Source organism: Passer montanus, unplaced genomic scaffold (genome assembly GCF_014805655.1).
Source record: "Passer montanus isolate IOZ18808 unplaced genomic scaffold, ASM1480565v1 scaffold1, whole genome shotgun sequence".
Classification (NCBI taxonomy): Eukaryota; Metazoa; Chordata; class Aves; order Passeriformes; family Passeridae; genus Passer; species Passer montanus.
The window spans coordinates 14,687,014-14,702,484 of NW_024356504.1; the positions used below are offsets into that span (position 1 = coordinate 14,687,014).

Below are 15,471 nucleotides of genomic sequence, written 5' to 3' on the forward strand. Positions count from 1 at the left end.
TGCATACAATGAATGATGATGCTCAGCAGACCAAGCTTTTGCAGCTGTGCTGATGCTGTAATCAGCAATCCTGGTTGCCTGGATTTGGGATTTTTTGGGGCATGGACTACCAGGGTGAGAAAGAAGAGTTGGTCCATCAACACTCCTGTAAATGAAAGGTACCAAGTTCTGCTGGTTGATGAATCTTATTTCAGTAGCTATGTATGGTATAGTACTAAAATCTCTAGACATTTCATGTGACATCTATAAAGATATGAGTGAAAAGATACCTACATCTATAGATACAGATATCTATGATATCTATCTATAATGATACCTATGATTGGTACTGCCTCGCTTGGACAAAAAAAAGAGAAAATACTTTTTCTTTCCACCACTCTCCATCAAATAAAGAGATGTTTTGAGCCATTTCTAGCTGCATAATGCTCTCCTTGAAGTACTTTGCATTAGCTTTAAGTTGTTGTTCCTGTGTTGTTTCATGGACCTGTTTTAATGTTGATGAATGTATGGTACACAGCAGGAATAAAAACAATCTGAGGATCTTTTAACAGACCCCCCTCCAATTGATTTATAGTGACCAAATTTCCTCAGTGTGCCATTTTCTTCTCCTTAGGGAGTGACAGCTCATGTCCACTTGTTCATAATATATTCAGCATCTGTCGACACCCTTCCAGCATGAAGCTGAGCAGAGCCATCTTGTCCAAGGCTGGTAACTGAGCTCTGAGACTGCAGTCAAAAATAAAAGCTGCTGAGCTTGAACCAGATCTGGATATCTGAGAACTGCAGACTGTGAAGGACAGAAGTGGCTGAGTTGATAACCAGAGCACAGCGTGCTTTGCCATGTACAATGTTTAAGGATTTAGCAAACAATTGCTGATGCTTTAGCATATGAAGGAGCCCTCTCTCTTTAAAAAAACAGCAAAACAAAAAAAAAGCAGAAGCACCCTGAGGTGCCTCTCTCATGTTGGCTTCATTTGCCCAACTCACAAGATGCAGACACTCAGCAGTCCCTGCTGTCTGGTGCTGGTGTGACAGAACCTCAGCACAGCACCCTTGCTGCCCTGTGCCAATGTCAGCTGAGCTGGGCTCTCAGCAGCTCTTGGCATCTTCTTCCACGAAAGAAAAAGATACTTGAGGAGTCTGTACAGCTCTATGTGGAGGACATAGTTGTGATCCTTTGGGAAGAGGGGCAGCTGAACTCCTCCTGTCATTGACTGCTGTGGGAACATACGTGACTGGTAGCATGGGGACAGCATCTCCTTTCACACTGCTGGGAAATCCATACCTGATGTAGGCAGTGAAATGTGGAAGGGCCCTCTTCTCAAATGGTGCAATCAAGAAATGTCATTTGTATTGTACCTGACACAGGTGTGGTGAATGTTCTTCACCTTGTGCATTTAGAAGAAAATGGTGAAGCATTCTGGATCTGCTCTTTGCCAATATGAAAGCATTTGCTGTCAGGCCAGCCAGGTGGTCTTGACTTAATCTCTTCATGGTATCTTCCTTCTAAAGATCTCCAAGTTCAGGGTCCATCTAACAGAGCAAATCTGCTTGATGCAGATGTGTTCACAGGAGTTGTTGCTGGAAGGAGAAAGCTTGTGCTTGGCAACCTGTTCTTAGATGGAAGAACCTCTGGGGACTGGTCATATGAGTTAAAAAACCTGCTAATAGTGAAATGACTTTTCACTATTGACCACTGAGACAGTGTTACTTTAGGGTCTTGAATAAAAGAAGGCTCTTACACTGTCAGTTTTAAAAATCCTTGCAAGCAAATTTTAAGCTTTTCCTAGGACAGCTAATAAAAAATGCAGGACATACTACTGTTAAGGGAGCAATTCTATTTGTGGCTTTTATCTTTTCTTTATTTAAAAAATTACTTTGATTAACACTTTAGATGGAATAATGAGCTTGGGGTGGAGCTTTTAAATATATCAGTGATATTGGGGAGCTCTTGAGTTTGTGGTTTTGGTTTTTTAAGTTTGTACTTTCTTTTTCTTCCTTTAGAACTCAACTGGAGCTATTCAAGAGAAAGATGAACTTTTTTTTTTCCCCGCTGAAAGTGCTTGTCTGAAGTAAAAGCAAGGGAGTGCATATAGAGCTTGCCCATTTCTTCAAAGAGCTGATTATTTATAGGCTTTTTGCCAAAGCTGATGCTGCAAAAAATTGACTGAGCCCCTGGGCTTTGTGTGCACTTGAATGTCATCTTTATCTTTTTCCTTAATGAGTCTGTATGAGACTAGAAGCAGCAGAGATTAGCTGTACAGCACTTACTGTTCCTTTTGGTTTGGAGTTCTGACCTGCGCAAGTGCCTCTGCTGTGTTCTGGGGAGTCAAGGATCGAGCCATCCCACCTAGATACTGCAGCCTTGTTCTGTGGGAAGTAGCAGTGAGCCTTCCAATAATGTAAAGCACTAGGAAATTTTTTTAAAGGGTTGCACAGTTAGAGACTGTGTTAGCAGATACCAAAGGCTTCCCAGAGTGGGAGTGGCACTAAGGCAGGGAAATGTCAAAGCCCATTTTAGGTAAGTGATTTGGTCATAGCATGGAGGTTGAAGGTAAAGTGTTTGGTACCTGCTTCAGGAAAAATTGAGTATTGTCAGTAGGGTGGGAATGGCCTGGGGAGAAACTGTTGTAGGTTCTACTCCAAAAACAAAGATGCTTTTAATGTGGGTCCTCAGCCACTTTGGTTTTGCTGAGACAGAGTGGGATCAGCAGGTGATGTTGCATATTCCGAGAGCAGTAGAAAGAGAAGAAGAGATAACCAAGGAAATTAAAGTAATCCTGGCCATTTTCCTAGGGTAGAAGATTAACTGGGCTTCTAGCCCCATGTCCAAGAGGGCTTTTTATCTTGGGCACAGGGTTCTACCTATGGGTATAGCAATTTTGACCAGCCTGGCAGGTCAGGAGCTTTCCAACAGTAGCATGGAGGACAGCGTCTTGAGCTCCAGGTGCAGGAACAGCCTGAGATCCACTAAACCCATGGAGGTAGCTGTGGGAGGAATGTCCAAAAACTGGGGTTATACCTGATTCTTCTCATTTTGGTCACCTATAGTCTTAGGACACCCGAAGTCTTGTGTATTTTAAGATGCTGACTTCAGCCTGGTGAAACTTGTTGCCATGAACTTTCTCTTGAGCCTGTTACAGGGAAGCAGAATTTCCAGGAAATAATTCTAAGTGAGAAAACTGGAACTTGATTTTTTTTTTTCTGTATTGACTACAGAGTGAGGGAGAAGGGTGAAGCGTGAAAGGCATCATAATATGATCACTGAGTCATGTTAAACTTGAGAGGTGTGTCCTGAAGGTGCAGGTCATGGTGAGGCTGCTGTTTAACAGCTGTCAGAGGTGAATTCTTAAGATGAGCCTTCAAGGCAATGCAGCATGACTGGCTCCTACAGAAATATTTTAATATAGTGCTATTTAGGGAAGGTGCTGGTTTTTTGACACATACATGCTGTTTCTTTGGCTGTGCATGTTGTTAGTATATAGTCACACTTGGGTTTATGTTACACTTTGTATTGTAGGGAGAAAGGAATGTGATCTCTTTGATGTATTTGTTTGGAGATGAAGTGATTTGCCTTCATTGAAGCTGTCATCTTCTGGATTTGGGACAGAATAGCTTTGGAAAGGCCTTACAATGTCTGACCCCTTTGCACAGTGAGATTCTGGCTTAAGTCACAGTTGAGATGCTTGTCTTAAAGTCTGTCATTAGCAAAGGACTTTCATGCAATCTATCCTAATTATTTCAGTTCCTAGTGGTAACATATTTTGGGGATGTGTACAGAAAATTGTCTTTTTAGTCCTTTGTGTTTTAGAATATGGCTCTAAGCATGCAAATTCTCACGTAGTTTAACTGCAGAGACACCTGTGAAAATCAAACTCAGTGTGCCTTGAGCTGAGCATTGAAAACTGGATGTCTCATCTCTCTGTTCCTCTTTCCAATTTGCCAGCTGGAAATGCCGGAGATAAATTTGGTGACTGTGACATGCTGACCAAACACCTCCTTACAGTTGGATGGGTGTGACATTAGACATGGCTTTTCCAGGTTGTTCAGGAAGTTGCTAACAAAATGCAGTATTGGACCCTCATTTCCCAACACTTGGCTCTGTAGCAGAGGCAATGTCCTGTCTTTGTGGGATCTATTGAACCTTGTTAGCAAGTAAGAAGCAAACAAGAACTGCTCTGTGCCAAGTTTGACATTGCCCTTTCCCATCTTCCGGTGATCCAAGGGCCTTGGTGATTGCTCAGCTATGGGAATAATTTCCTCAATTTAAAATTAAGCATTAATATGTTTGGAGTTTCTTCCTCTCCACCCCCATCTTCTTTTGTCCAGTTGTTTGAAAGAAAGACTTAATTGTGTCAGGCTTGCATGAGGAAAGCCAGGCTGTCCCTAAAACGAGCCTGGAGTCAGGCATGGAGGGCAGGAGGACGTGCCCTTCTCCTGGGGAGGGCTGGAGGGGGAGCAGATTCCCACTGCTGCTCCTGCTTTTTTCCCTACATCTGAATGCAATAACCAAAGTATTGCATGAGCACAAATCTACTTCAGTGAACAAGTCACTTTGCATCTGGGCACAGAAGAAACAAGGCTTAAAAAAGCTTATGAAACTTCCTTTGTTTGTACCTTATTAAGTTACATGGCTTTGTGCTTTCCATCTGACTGGGACGCTATTTTCTTCTTCTCTTTCGAGTAGAATGTCTTCCATGGGATGACAGGCAGCAGCCCGAGATCAAAGGTCTATTTGTTCTGTTGCTAGTTGACCCATTGACACATGCCAATTTATTGCAATTCAAAATTAGTCACAGTAGTTAGTGGCTCAGTGCCCATTTGGTACCTTGGAGATTGTGCACTGGAGTTGGCAGACACAGTAACAGTCAGAGGTGTTGTTGATAAGGGGTGGAGAGGTCAGGAGATGGAGTGATTTAGGGGCAGTGGGCCCATTTCAGTAAGATGTAAGTGCAGCTCCTCTCTATAGTATGGGGGGAATAAGATGTGGACTTGTAGGGCTGAAGTTCCCTGGCTGTGGGCTTAGTGACTTGCCCTTCATCAGGGCTGGACCACTGTAAATTCAGATGTTTCAGAGCCAGATTTAGCTTTGTTTGAGATCCACAAAATAAATGCATTTATTTTATTGCCTTCCTGCTCATCACTTGCATTCCCTAAACTGGTATTTGGCCTGGGTGACCCATATGCCATGGAAAGTAGACTTTTACTAGGTTATTGGTTCACATGATGAGTCTACCTGGGGTTTGTTGAGAATATTTGGAGTTTCAGGGCTTTTGTTGTGTTGTGGCATTGATATTTCAAAAGGGAGCGAGGGAAAGTGTTGACTGAGGACTGTGGCTGCATTAAGCAGCTGGCATATATTTATTAGAAAGCATAAATGTGGTTGTAGTTGCTTTTTTGAGCAAAGCAGAATTGCATTTTAGTTGGGTCTGGTACTTCTTGATGCTGACAGCTGCTGCACTGCCAGCAAGTGTTTGTCCTTACTGGGGATTGCTGCTCTGTATCAGAATTTGGTGGTCACAGGGCTGATGTCCAGATCTCCATTCCCTTCCTGCCCAGTGCTTGAAGCAGAGATCCCGTGCTGATCATTGTGGGGCCTTGCCCTTCAGGGACATTTCCACCTGTACAAACCTGAAAAAAAAGGATAAACTGCAGCCAGATAAGATGCTTGCTTTGGAGTTGTACAAAGTTGTGATATTTAGGTAATGATCAGTCATTGTGTGAATCCAATGGTCTTTGGGGAGAACCTGCAACTTGGATAGCCCAAAGCAAATGTTCAAATTTGCTGCTCTTTTTAAAGCTGTTTCACACCTTGACTTCTCTGACCATTGTTAGCAAATGCCACATCTCTGGTATGAAGGTTTTCATATTTCCCTTTCACTTCTTCTGTGTTACTTCTCAAAGTGTAGCAATTATGAGTTTACTGCAGATGATTCTGCCCACAACAACAGATTACAAACACATCTGTGATATGAGAGGAATGTGATTATTTACTGATTTGTTAATAGCATCTTGCCTTCTAAGTTCTTAAACTGCTTTTAAAACTTCAGTTGAACTCTGAGTTTCCTTGTTTTGCTTGTTGCTTTTGTTCAAATGCAAGAAAGACTGAGGCTCCATTGGTAGAATTTGGCTCTCTTTGGAGATTCTACAGTAGCTGGTCTGTGCCTGTTGGTCTTAGTGTATGCAGAGCATTTGCAGGTCTAGCTATAATTGTTAGAAGAGACCCGGTTTCTGACAAACACTGGAAAAGATACCTGGTGCCTGAGGCCAAAAACACTGTCTAGGGTGACAGCCCCATCCTGTCACAGTAAATCAAGACTGTAAATCAATAAATCATAGTAAACCAATTTACTACTACCATAGTAAATCAAGACTGAAACCCACAGCAACACTAGAGCCTCCTCTGAAATCCATTTCACAAGGTGTTCTGTGGGATTCAAAGTATTCCATCCTTCACCCTATCTTGCACTATCTTGAAATGGTCTCTATCCTTCTGCATGGCCAGGACTTCTGAGGTCAAGGGCAGACCAAAGAGCCAAGCCATGGTTGCTCCTTAATCTTTTAAATGCCAGATCCATGCCCGCTTCTGGTGCGGTTTGCCGCCAGACAGCAGCTGACACATCACACCATCTCTGATCCGCCCCGAGATTTGGGAGCTGCGCTGGAGTCCTGTCTCCTACCCTGGTAAATCTGCTCCATTAATAGCTATCAAAGAGCCTGAAGTTTCCATCCCAACTTTATCTGGCTTTGCAGTGAGCTGGAGGATTAAAACCTGGCGCAGGGGAAGGGAGGGAGCAGCCGCGGCTCACCCGGAATAGCCTGACCTATGACGGCACCCACCAGCCTGGGGAGGGGAGTTGTCCTGTGAGCTCACGGGTTATTAGCAGGGAGCACAGACATGTCTGCAGTCAGCAGCACACCCAGGGCCAGCTGCTCCATCGTGCCGGGTTCAGGGAGTCCAGAGGGATTTGTTAGTATGACTTGCCAGCACAGCTCTTTGATGGGGGAGCTTGAGGGCCAGCATTGAGGTGCCGTCCTCTGTGCCTCTCAGATGACTTGGGGTTTGACCTCTGGGCTCTTGGTGTGGGGCAGATCTGGTTATGGGGGAGAGCATTATGAGGAGATAACCACTGTCCTGCTGCAGCCCAGGGCTGGCCTCTCTGCTGCATCATAGCAGGTGAAAAAAGAGATTATTGTGTGGTGGGGTTTGCCCATAGGGCCAGCAGACATGGGGCACAAGCCTTCATCTACCACATGGGGAGTAGTGTAGGAAGCAAGAATTTTTTCTTTTTTTTTTTGTGTGTAGCCAGGAATTCACTTCTCACAGGCTTTCTCTTGTACCTGATTTTGTTTTCCTTGCTTTATTTCTCTGCAGGCATCCCCAGGTCATCTGTTTCACCCACCCCTTGTCACCACTGTGGAATCACACAGGGTTTCCTCGTACTTCTTTTCCCCTCATTCAGAGCTGCTCCTCGCCTGAGCTTTCCTCTTACAGCAGGAGCTTTTTCCTTAGAGATAGGCTGGGAGTTAGAGCTCTTTGCGTTGCACAGCGTTTCACAGGAATTGTGCAGAGCCCCTCAGCACAGTGGAACAAGATTTTCCCAGCTGGCCAGATGATCCCAGACTAAGTGTGCATGTTCCCCAAGGGGCTGTAGAACTGGAAATGGATATGATGGAAGCAGGCATGTGGCTCCATAATGAATAGTCTGTGAGTGCTGCTCAGTGTTTTACACCAGGAAGCACTGAGGCTGTTCTAAGTCTTTGACCCTGGTGACATACTCCAGATTCCTCCCAGTTAAATGCTCTCCTTCCCTTCCCTCCAGGCCTGAAAGCATCACATCTTTTGAATAGCCAGACAGATGCATTGCCCTGTAAAAATCTCCTTTGTATCTCCAGTAATTTTATTGATCTGCACATTGAGTGAGAAGGAAATTCTGCTTTAGAATTTACAGCTTGCATACTTTATTGTTATCAGTGGTGAGTGCTATTGGTGTGCCTGCTCTTAGGATACCTAGAAAGTCACCCAGCGGGTGGGAAACCCCTGTTCCATAGATCTGACAGCCTAGGGGAGTGCAGCTGAACAAAATCTGGAGGAGATACCACTTGATGAGAAGGATGAGGCCATACTGAATCCTTGTCTCTTGCTGGCATGGCAGAGGAACGTGTAACCTCAGCAGCAGTGCTGCTGCTAGAGTGGGTGGGCACAGGAGACACCAGTGTCTGGTGTACAGGACTCTGCCAGTACAAACAACATTGCTGCTTCTCTCTCCAACAAGCTCTTATGTGCCAAGGGTTGGTGTGTGAGGAAGAAGGGAATATTCATGCTATGTCCTGCTGTGTAGACAGATTTACCAAGCACATTAGGCATTTGTGGCTGCAGTGTTTGCTGCTGGCATTTGAGCTGTAGAAAGCTGTACTCAAAAAACTGGTGGTCCTTGATTCAACTCTTGGTGACAAAAGGGACACTCTTTGTGTGTCCCTTTCCCTCCTTTTGCTGACACTGGAATACCTCAGCAATTTCTGGAGGTGAAGAGAAGCTGTTGAACAGAGGGAGAATGAAAAACAGTGATTCCCTCCTAGACATTTAATCCCAGCTGAAATAAGGGATTTAGGAGCTGGATGCTGAATGACTTGCATTGATTTTCACATCTTCCACTACAGTCAGTTACTGTGGTTGGGGTGAGATGGGAATATCCATTCATGTATGGGGAAGAGAGAAGCTGAGATTAGCCAAATAGGCATAACAGCTGTTCTTCACCTCAACAGTATAAAAAAGCATGAGAGTGGGCCAGTAGGTGCATGGCCAGTTGAACTAAATTATTATTGTAGGTCACTTCAAATTGAAAATATTCTCTTCTACATCCTGTTGCATGATCCTTTTCAGTTCCATTTTGGGGACTAATTATGAAAGACTGATCCCTGCCTTGAAGGGGAAAAATTCTGTGTTCTCTGAGAAGATCCATGGGTAGCAAAGGCAACTGGAGGAATCTGGTTTGGGTGACTTTTGGCTCTCTGGCTGTCCCTCAGAGTCTGGGAACAGTTACTGATGGTCTGCCTGAGGATCTGGTGTCAGTAACAGGGACCTGCTTTTTTTGCCTTAATCCCCTTTTCCTCAAAAGGGGGAAACTTATACCGGGGTCTGTGGGTAAAGGGCTGTTCTGCTGTGCTCAGCAGAGCAAGGGGGACTCCAGCTTTCCAATGCTTTCTGTCTCTTCATGCCCCCTCATGCTTTTCCCAGACAGGGCTGCCTTGCTTGTTGAGGTGCTCCCTTTCTAGCTCACCTCTGGCTCACCAAAACCTCCTGTGGCTGAGGACTGGGAGGGCTTTTCTTTGGTTTCACTGTCCCTGTGAGACAAGGCTTTTTTCAATTTTTTTTTTTGCATGGTTAGGTTTTAGTTTTGATTCAGAGAGATGATGAAATCAGCCCTACCAGCTACAGGGTCCCAGTCTCCCTGCAGCTGGAGTTGCTTGGGGCATGGCAAATAGCTGCTGCCCTCCTCCACAGGTTTGCCCAAACTTCTTGTGATGAATGTACCTGCCAGCCCAGAACATGAAATGCTGTTTTGTTCTAAGCCTGGGAGCAATCCACTTAGCTGCATGGAGAGGGAACTAGGAGAGGAGGGTGATAAGAGAAGTAGTCTGATAAGGATTTTTTTACAGGCTGTGGGAGCTGTGCTGTGCAGGGGGGTGGCTGCTGACACTCTCAGAAGTGACACTTGGACTGAGTGTCACACAGATTAATGGTGTGAGGTCCTCAGTGGCTCTCAGCAGCCAGCTCTTGCCAAACATGTGCATAGTGAGAAAAGGTGGAAAGAAGGTGGGAGTTTCACTGCTCCAGCCACCCTCTCTCCCTGAGATCTCTGCACAGCTCTCTGTGTTTGAGGCCAATCCAGTGGTTCTGGGAGCAGAACCCCACCCTGTCTGTACTAGACATGAGTGTTAAATCAGGAAAAGTGTAACTGCACAACACAGGGCATATTAGGGATTTGTGGTTTGTGTCTTGCTGGTTCAGGAGATAACTGGATTGCTGTTGCCTTGTCTGCAAAAAACATTACATCAGTGAAAGAGAAGCCTCAGCCATGCTCTTCAGTACAGCAGAATGTAAGAGGTCCAAGTTCTTCCTGATTAATCTGTAAATCTGTTTTCAAACTATGACTGTATGGAAAAATATTCTGAAAATCTTGAGCAGAACAATAAGGGTGACTTTTTAACTTTGGCCTCAGGACCAAAAACGTGCAACTGTTTTTCTCTGCTTTGCTGTGTCTGTGTTTGAAGTTTCCTTTCTCCTCTTTCTCTGCAGGTCCTTCAGAAACTTGGTAAAGCAGATGAAACAAAAGATGAGCAATTTGAACAGTGTGTGCAAAACTTCAACAAACAGCTGGTAAGATAATTGTCAATATGTAATTGCACCCTGGGTTTCAGTATTAGCCTCCAGTCATCTCCTGCAGTGTAATTAAAGGCCGTTAAATTAAACAATAACATAGGCTTATTGAAGTGACCCATAACTCATAACTTCTCACTTAGAAGAAATGGCATTGTGACTTCCAGGGTCCCTTTCATGGAATCAATGAGGCAATCATAGAACGTGCTGAGGTGGAAGGGGCCCATCAGGATCATCAAGTCCAACTCCTGGTCCTGTGCAGGACGCCCCAAGAGTCAACCATGGGCCCAAGAGCGTTGTCCAAATGCTTCCTGAACTCTGTCAGGCTTGGTGCTGTGGCCACTTCCATGAGGAGCCTGTCCCAGTGCCCAGCCACACTCTGGGTGAAGAACCTTTTCTTGATATGCAACCTAAATCTCCCCTGCCTCAGCTTTATCCTGTTTCTTCAGTCCTGTCACTGGGCACAAGAGTGAAGAGATCAGTAAAAATAATAGTTGTTCTAGACCCAGTTTTAGGGAAAAAAAATTGGGTCTAGAACAAGTATTATTTTTAATAATAGCTCAAACAGAACACTTTCTTCAGTTAGCAGCTGCTTTGTAATGTAATTTTTGCTGCTCTGGTGGAAGCAGAGATATAAGAGCAACACTGTGTCCCTGAATGAGGGATAGGTTGGGAAACAGATAAGAAATAAAAAATAAAATGGAACAAGGCAGTTTCGGTTTCCTAAGCACAGTGTAGGGCAGAAGAGACAAAGAAAGCAAATGGTGAAAAAGGAACATCCTTCTATGGCTAAAACCTAAATCTGACTTGTTCCCCATACTTGCACAATCTCTGTGTCAGGCCTGAGTCATTATTCTTCTGCGTGTCTGCCTCATCCCAATATTTTAGGGCACAGAAATATTTTAACAGTGTAGCAATTTTTCCCCACCCTCCTACTTCCACAGCAGTAGGTTTCGATCTTCGACTGGGTGTGCTTTGTTTTACTTTTTATATAGAACCTTCAGCCTCCCAGAAGGGAACACACCAGTTACCTTGTGGATTTTGCCGGTGCTTGTTGTTGAAGCATTGCTTCTGTTTTGTGGCAGGAAATGTGTGACACAGCCTAGCCTAGAACCTTCAGCCTCCCAGAAGGGAAAACACCGGTTACCTTTTGGATTTTGCTGGTGCTTGTTGTTTGGGGAAGCATTGCTTCTGTTTTGTGGCAGGAAATGTGTGACACAGCCTAGCTCAGGTGGTGCTGAAGAAATATTATTCTTTTGTGGCTTGACACATTTAGGACCTTTTTCTAGAGCTGTTAGTGGCAGCTGCATCATGTCTGTGGAGACTCAGCAGATGTGGTTGTGTCGCAAAACCAGCTGAGCAGGGATTTGCCACAGCTGAATGTAATGAAAATCCTTCAGTCTGGCTTTGACTTATATGTAACCAGAGCTGATTGCAGATTCCTGGACACCAATGCTTGTTCTCTTGGCAGCAGTAGTGGCTATTGCTCCAGAAGTTCATGCAGCATGTCTGTAGCATGTCCAGCAATGATATTCTCTTGTACACAGCAGAATACATTTTAACTGCTTTCTGACAACATGGCATTACCAGATGTGACTTTTTGGGTATAATTTTTAAGCAATTAAGAAATAACCTTTATAAATGAGAAATAAAAAACCCCTCAAATCCAGATTTCTAGATGTGACTCTCTGGGGTGGCTTTTTCAATTTCCAAAGCCATGAGTTCCAGTGGTGCAGTGATGAGCCTGTTGAAGAAGCACTGCGTCTTGTATCCCTCACATCTGAATTCTTTTTCCAGCTTTGTGGAGCAGACCATGAGCTAAATTTCCCAAATAGTTAATCAAAGAAGCTGGAGGCTGCTCTGCATTTGCTGCTTGGGTTCTTCTGGTTTTGCTTAGGCCTTCAGTTTCCCTATTACTAAAATAAATGTAGACAGTGCCTGTTTTACAGGGCAAACCATGAGTGTGGGTTAGCTGGATTCTTAGGATATCCAGAGCTGAGGGCTAGGGGAATAAAAAATCAGCTATATATACGTATATACACACTTCTTTATATTTTTATATGTATAAGGTGTGTGTAGCATAGTTGTCTTTGAGATTTCTGTGAACTTTCATTACAAACTCTGCTCCAGTGGGGAATGGAAGTCTGGAGGGAAGCTGACCTTTTGCTGCAGGCTGGTGACAGAGCAGCGCTGCTCTCTTGTGGAACTGGCTAGGGTGTGAGCAGGCAGTGACCTTGTTCACTGGCTGATTAGAGGCTCCTCTGACTCTAATGACTGTGTTGGGCCACTTTGACACATGCTGCAGGGCAGGCAGTGGGGACTGCACTTTTGCTGTCACAGAGGGGGTTCCCATTGCAGTCAGTAGCTCAGAGAGAGGGTTTCTTCCCTGACAAGAACCTTTCACACTCAGCCCTGTGTGGCAAAACAAGCTTAGCAGCCTCCCTGTGGTACCCCAGGTGGAGCTTCCCCCCAGTTGTTCGTGCTCTGTCTTAACAGTTCTCAAGTTTTGCTGAGTGGGGGCTTACCTGCAGCTGTTGTTTCAGTGCTTCTCCTCCCTGTAATTACACAGTCTGTTCTTCCAGCCTGCATTAATCTAATCTGGAACAGGACATTACCTCCTGCCCCCTCAGATGTCAAACATCCCTGCTGGTAATAAAATCCTTCCCACTAGAACTGCAAAACCAGACTGGTTATATAAAAGGGTTGGAGTCTAGTATTAGGATGAAATAATTCCTTTTTAAGAATGGGGAAAAAGGGTTTTAGGAAACCTGTCTACTACCAAGAAGCAGCTCTACAGAAAATCACATATTTAGCTAGGGCTTGGTTTCAAGATAAGAAAGCATAGAAAGGTATCAAACCACTTTTGTGTTTTTGTTTCACAGGGCTGTAAGTAATAGGTGGTTCATTAGGTCTTTGGGAAGAGAGAGAGGTCTTCCAGCTTTGCAAGCATAGCACTTTTATTTTTAAATATCCATCTGGCCTTCATGTTATACTTTGTTGTGTTGTAGGCTCGTGGGCTTGAGTGCACTGTGATTGCAAGTGTGGCAGTGTCTGCTCAAACAAGATGGCACTTGTGTGTTTAAGCATCTTCATATTGAGCCATACCTCTGTAACTTCCCTCTCTACACCTTTCAACTCTTTGATAACTGAGAGGTGGATTTGTTTTTCTGATTCCATTTGGCTCTTTTCCCTATTTTTTTTACTGTTTGGTTTAAGAAGCATCTTTTAAATGTGCACTCAAGACTGTTGAAAGTTTCTGTTTTGTATAGTACTTGACAGTTCTAGCTGCATTCTGGGAGGTATTTTGGAGGGAGCATGGAACAGGCTCCTCTGAGAAGCCATCCCTGGAAGTATTGGGAAAGTACATTTACATGGCACTGGTTTAGTGGGCATGGTGATATTCAGTCCAAGTTTGGCCTTGGGGATCTTGGAAGTATTTTCCAGCCTTAATGATTCTCTGATTTATGCAGAATTGTGGCAGTACCTGACAGCTCACTATAGGCTGCTTGAATAAAGCAGGTGCTGCATGCATAGAGAGAAAACCATGGTCTTAAAGTTACCCCAAAGTTTATGGGAAAACATTAATGCTTAAAATAATTTAAAAAAAGCCTTTGTGGCAAGGGAGCTGCTTTACTAGTGGACAAGAAAAAAATCTACGGAGATGCCAGAGAGGGAACTGGACAGGAACCACAGGTACCCAGGGGAGCTGGGAAAACAGGATTCAGAGCAAAACTCTGAACATGGGTCTCTCATTGAAAATCTTTCTGCTTGCAGATCTTACAGGCTGTCAAGTCTGTTCACTCTCTCTGTCAGGCTCAGTACTTTTAGGAGACTTAGGTAACTCCATAATGACAGAGATCAGCTGAGTTTAAACATCAGCAAGAGGTGACTGAGACCACTGCACCTGCAGGACGCAGCACCATTGGTGAGGATCCTGGAGAACACAGAAGGCTGGTTCTGCATTGCTGCAATTGCATGCTCCAGTTTTCAGACCTGATTTGTAGGTTTTCCAGGTGATCTATGTAAAAATATTGATTAGACATTTAATTGTGTTGCTGGTTTTCTGATCCATGGCTGTCATTCTTCCTCCTTCCCAGTTTGTGCCCCATTGAAAGGCACCCCAGCATAATGAATTTGGACAGCTGAAGCCTTGGAACTGGGTATTGAGACTTGAAGAGTTCAGAGTTTGGCTTGTGTCATTTGCTGTGTGACTGGATTAGGGGATGCATGGACACAATTTTAGAAGTGGCTTCTGATTTTAGATGCTACAGTTTTGAATGTTACTGCTCCAGACATTGCAGTGCCCAAGTGTGTAGTGGGCAAGTTCTGCAGAGGACCTTCCCTGCTGATAGTTTTTGATAACCTCCAAATAGTGAGTTGAAATTTAGTTATTGTTAAAAATTATACAGATGCAGGATGATAATGTATCCACTGGTGGGACTGTGATATCTTTTGCAAAACAAGAATGCAGAAAAGAGACCACTGCCCCTCACAGCCTGCTGTCATTCTTCCTCCTTCCCAGTTTATGCCCCATTGAAGGGCACTCCAGCATAATGAATTTGGACAGCTGAAGCCAACACCAGAGACAGGGAGCTCACAGGACATCTTCAACAGCTGCCTCAGAGCTACTGACTTCAAAAGCAGATGTTTTCCATCAGCTCTCCCCACCACGCAGGCACCTCTTGTCTCAACTGAGCTCGTGCTGAGATCCTTTGTGCTCCCAGTGCAGCTGTGCTCTCTAAGCAGTGGCTAAATCTGCCCAGCTGTTCAAGTGGCAGTGATAGCACAGTTTTGTGAGAAATCCATCTGCTTCCAGCAGCATGGCCCAAATTGTTTTCCATGCCTCGAAAGTTCTGGATGAGTTCACATTTGTTCTTTTCCTACTGCCATCAGCAAAGGAAATGAGGGATTGGAAAAAGCTGGCCAGTTTTACAAACAAAGTCTTCTGGTTTGGGGAAGTGTTGGGAACGGACCCAAAGAGAGTACAGGAGGAGAGGAGTTATGATTTCATTTGCTGCAAAAATCCTAGAAGTTCCTAGAACAAAGAGCTAAAAAACTGGGGAAGTATTGGGAACTGACCCAAAGAGTAC

General features: G+C 44.4%; 1 protein-coding gene across 21 annotated transcripts in view; it reads left to right on the forward strand.

The window, feature by feature from the left end:
* The window catches only part of BIN1 (bridging integrator 1), a 92,646-nt gene that overhangs the window by 27,098 nt on the left and 50,077 nt on the right, over window positions 1-15,471 (forward strand). For all 21 annotated transcript variants that reach the window (XM_039698517.1, XM_039698534.1, XM_039698552.1 and 18 more), the window contains exon 2: window positions 10,301-10,381. In XM_039698517.1, coding sequence (XP_039554451.1) covers window positions 10,301-10,381 — 81 coding nt within the window. The remainder of the gene's footprint in view (window positions 1-10,300; window positions 10,382-15,471) is intronic.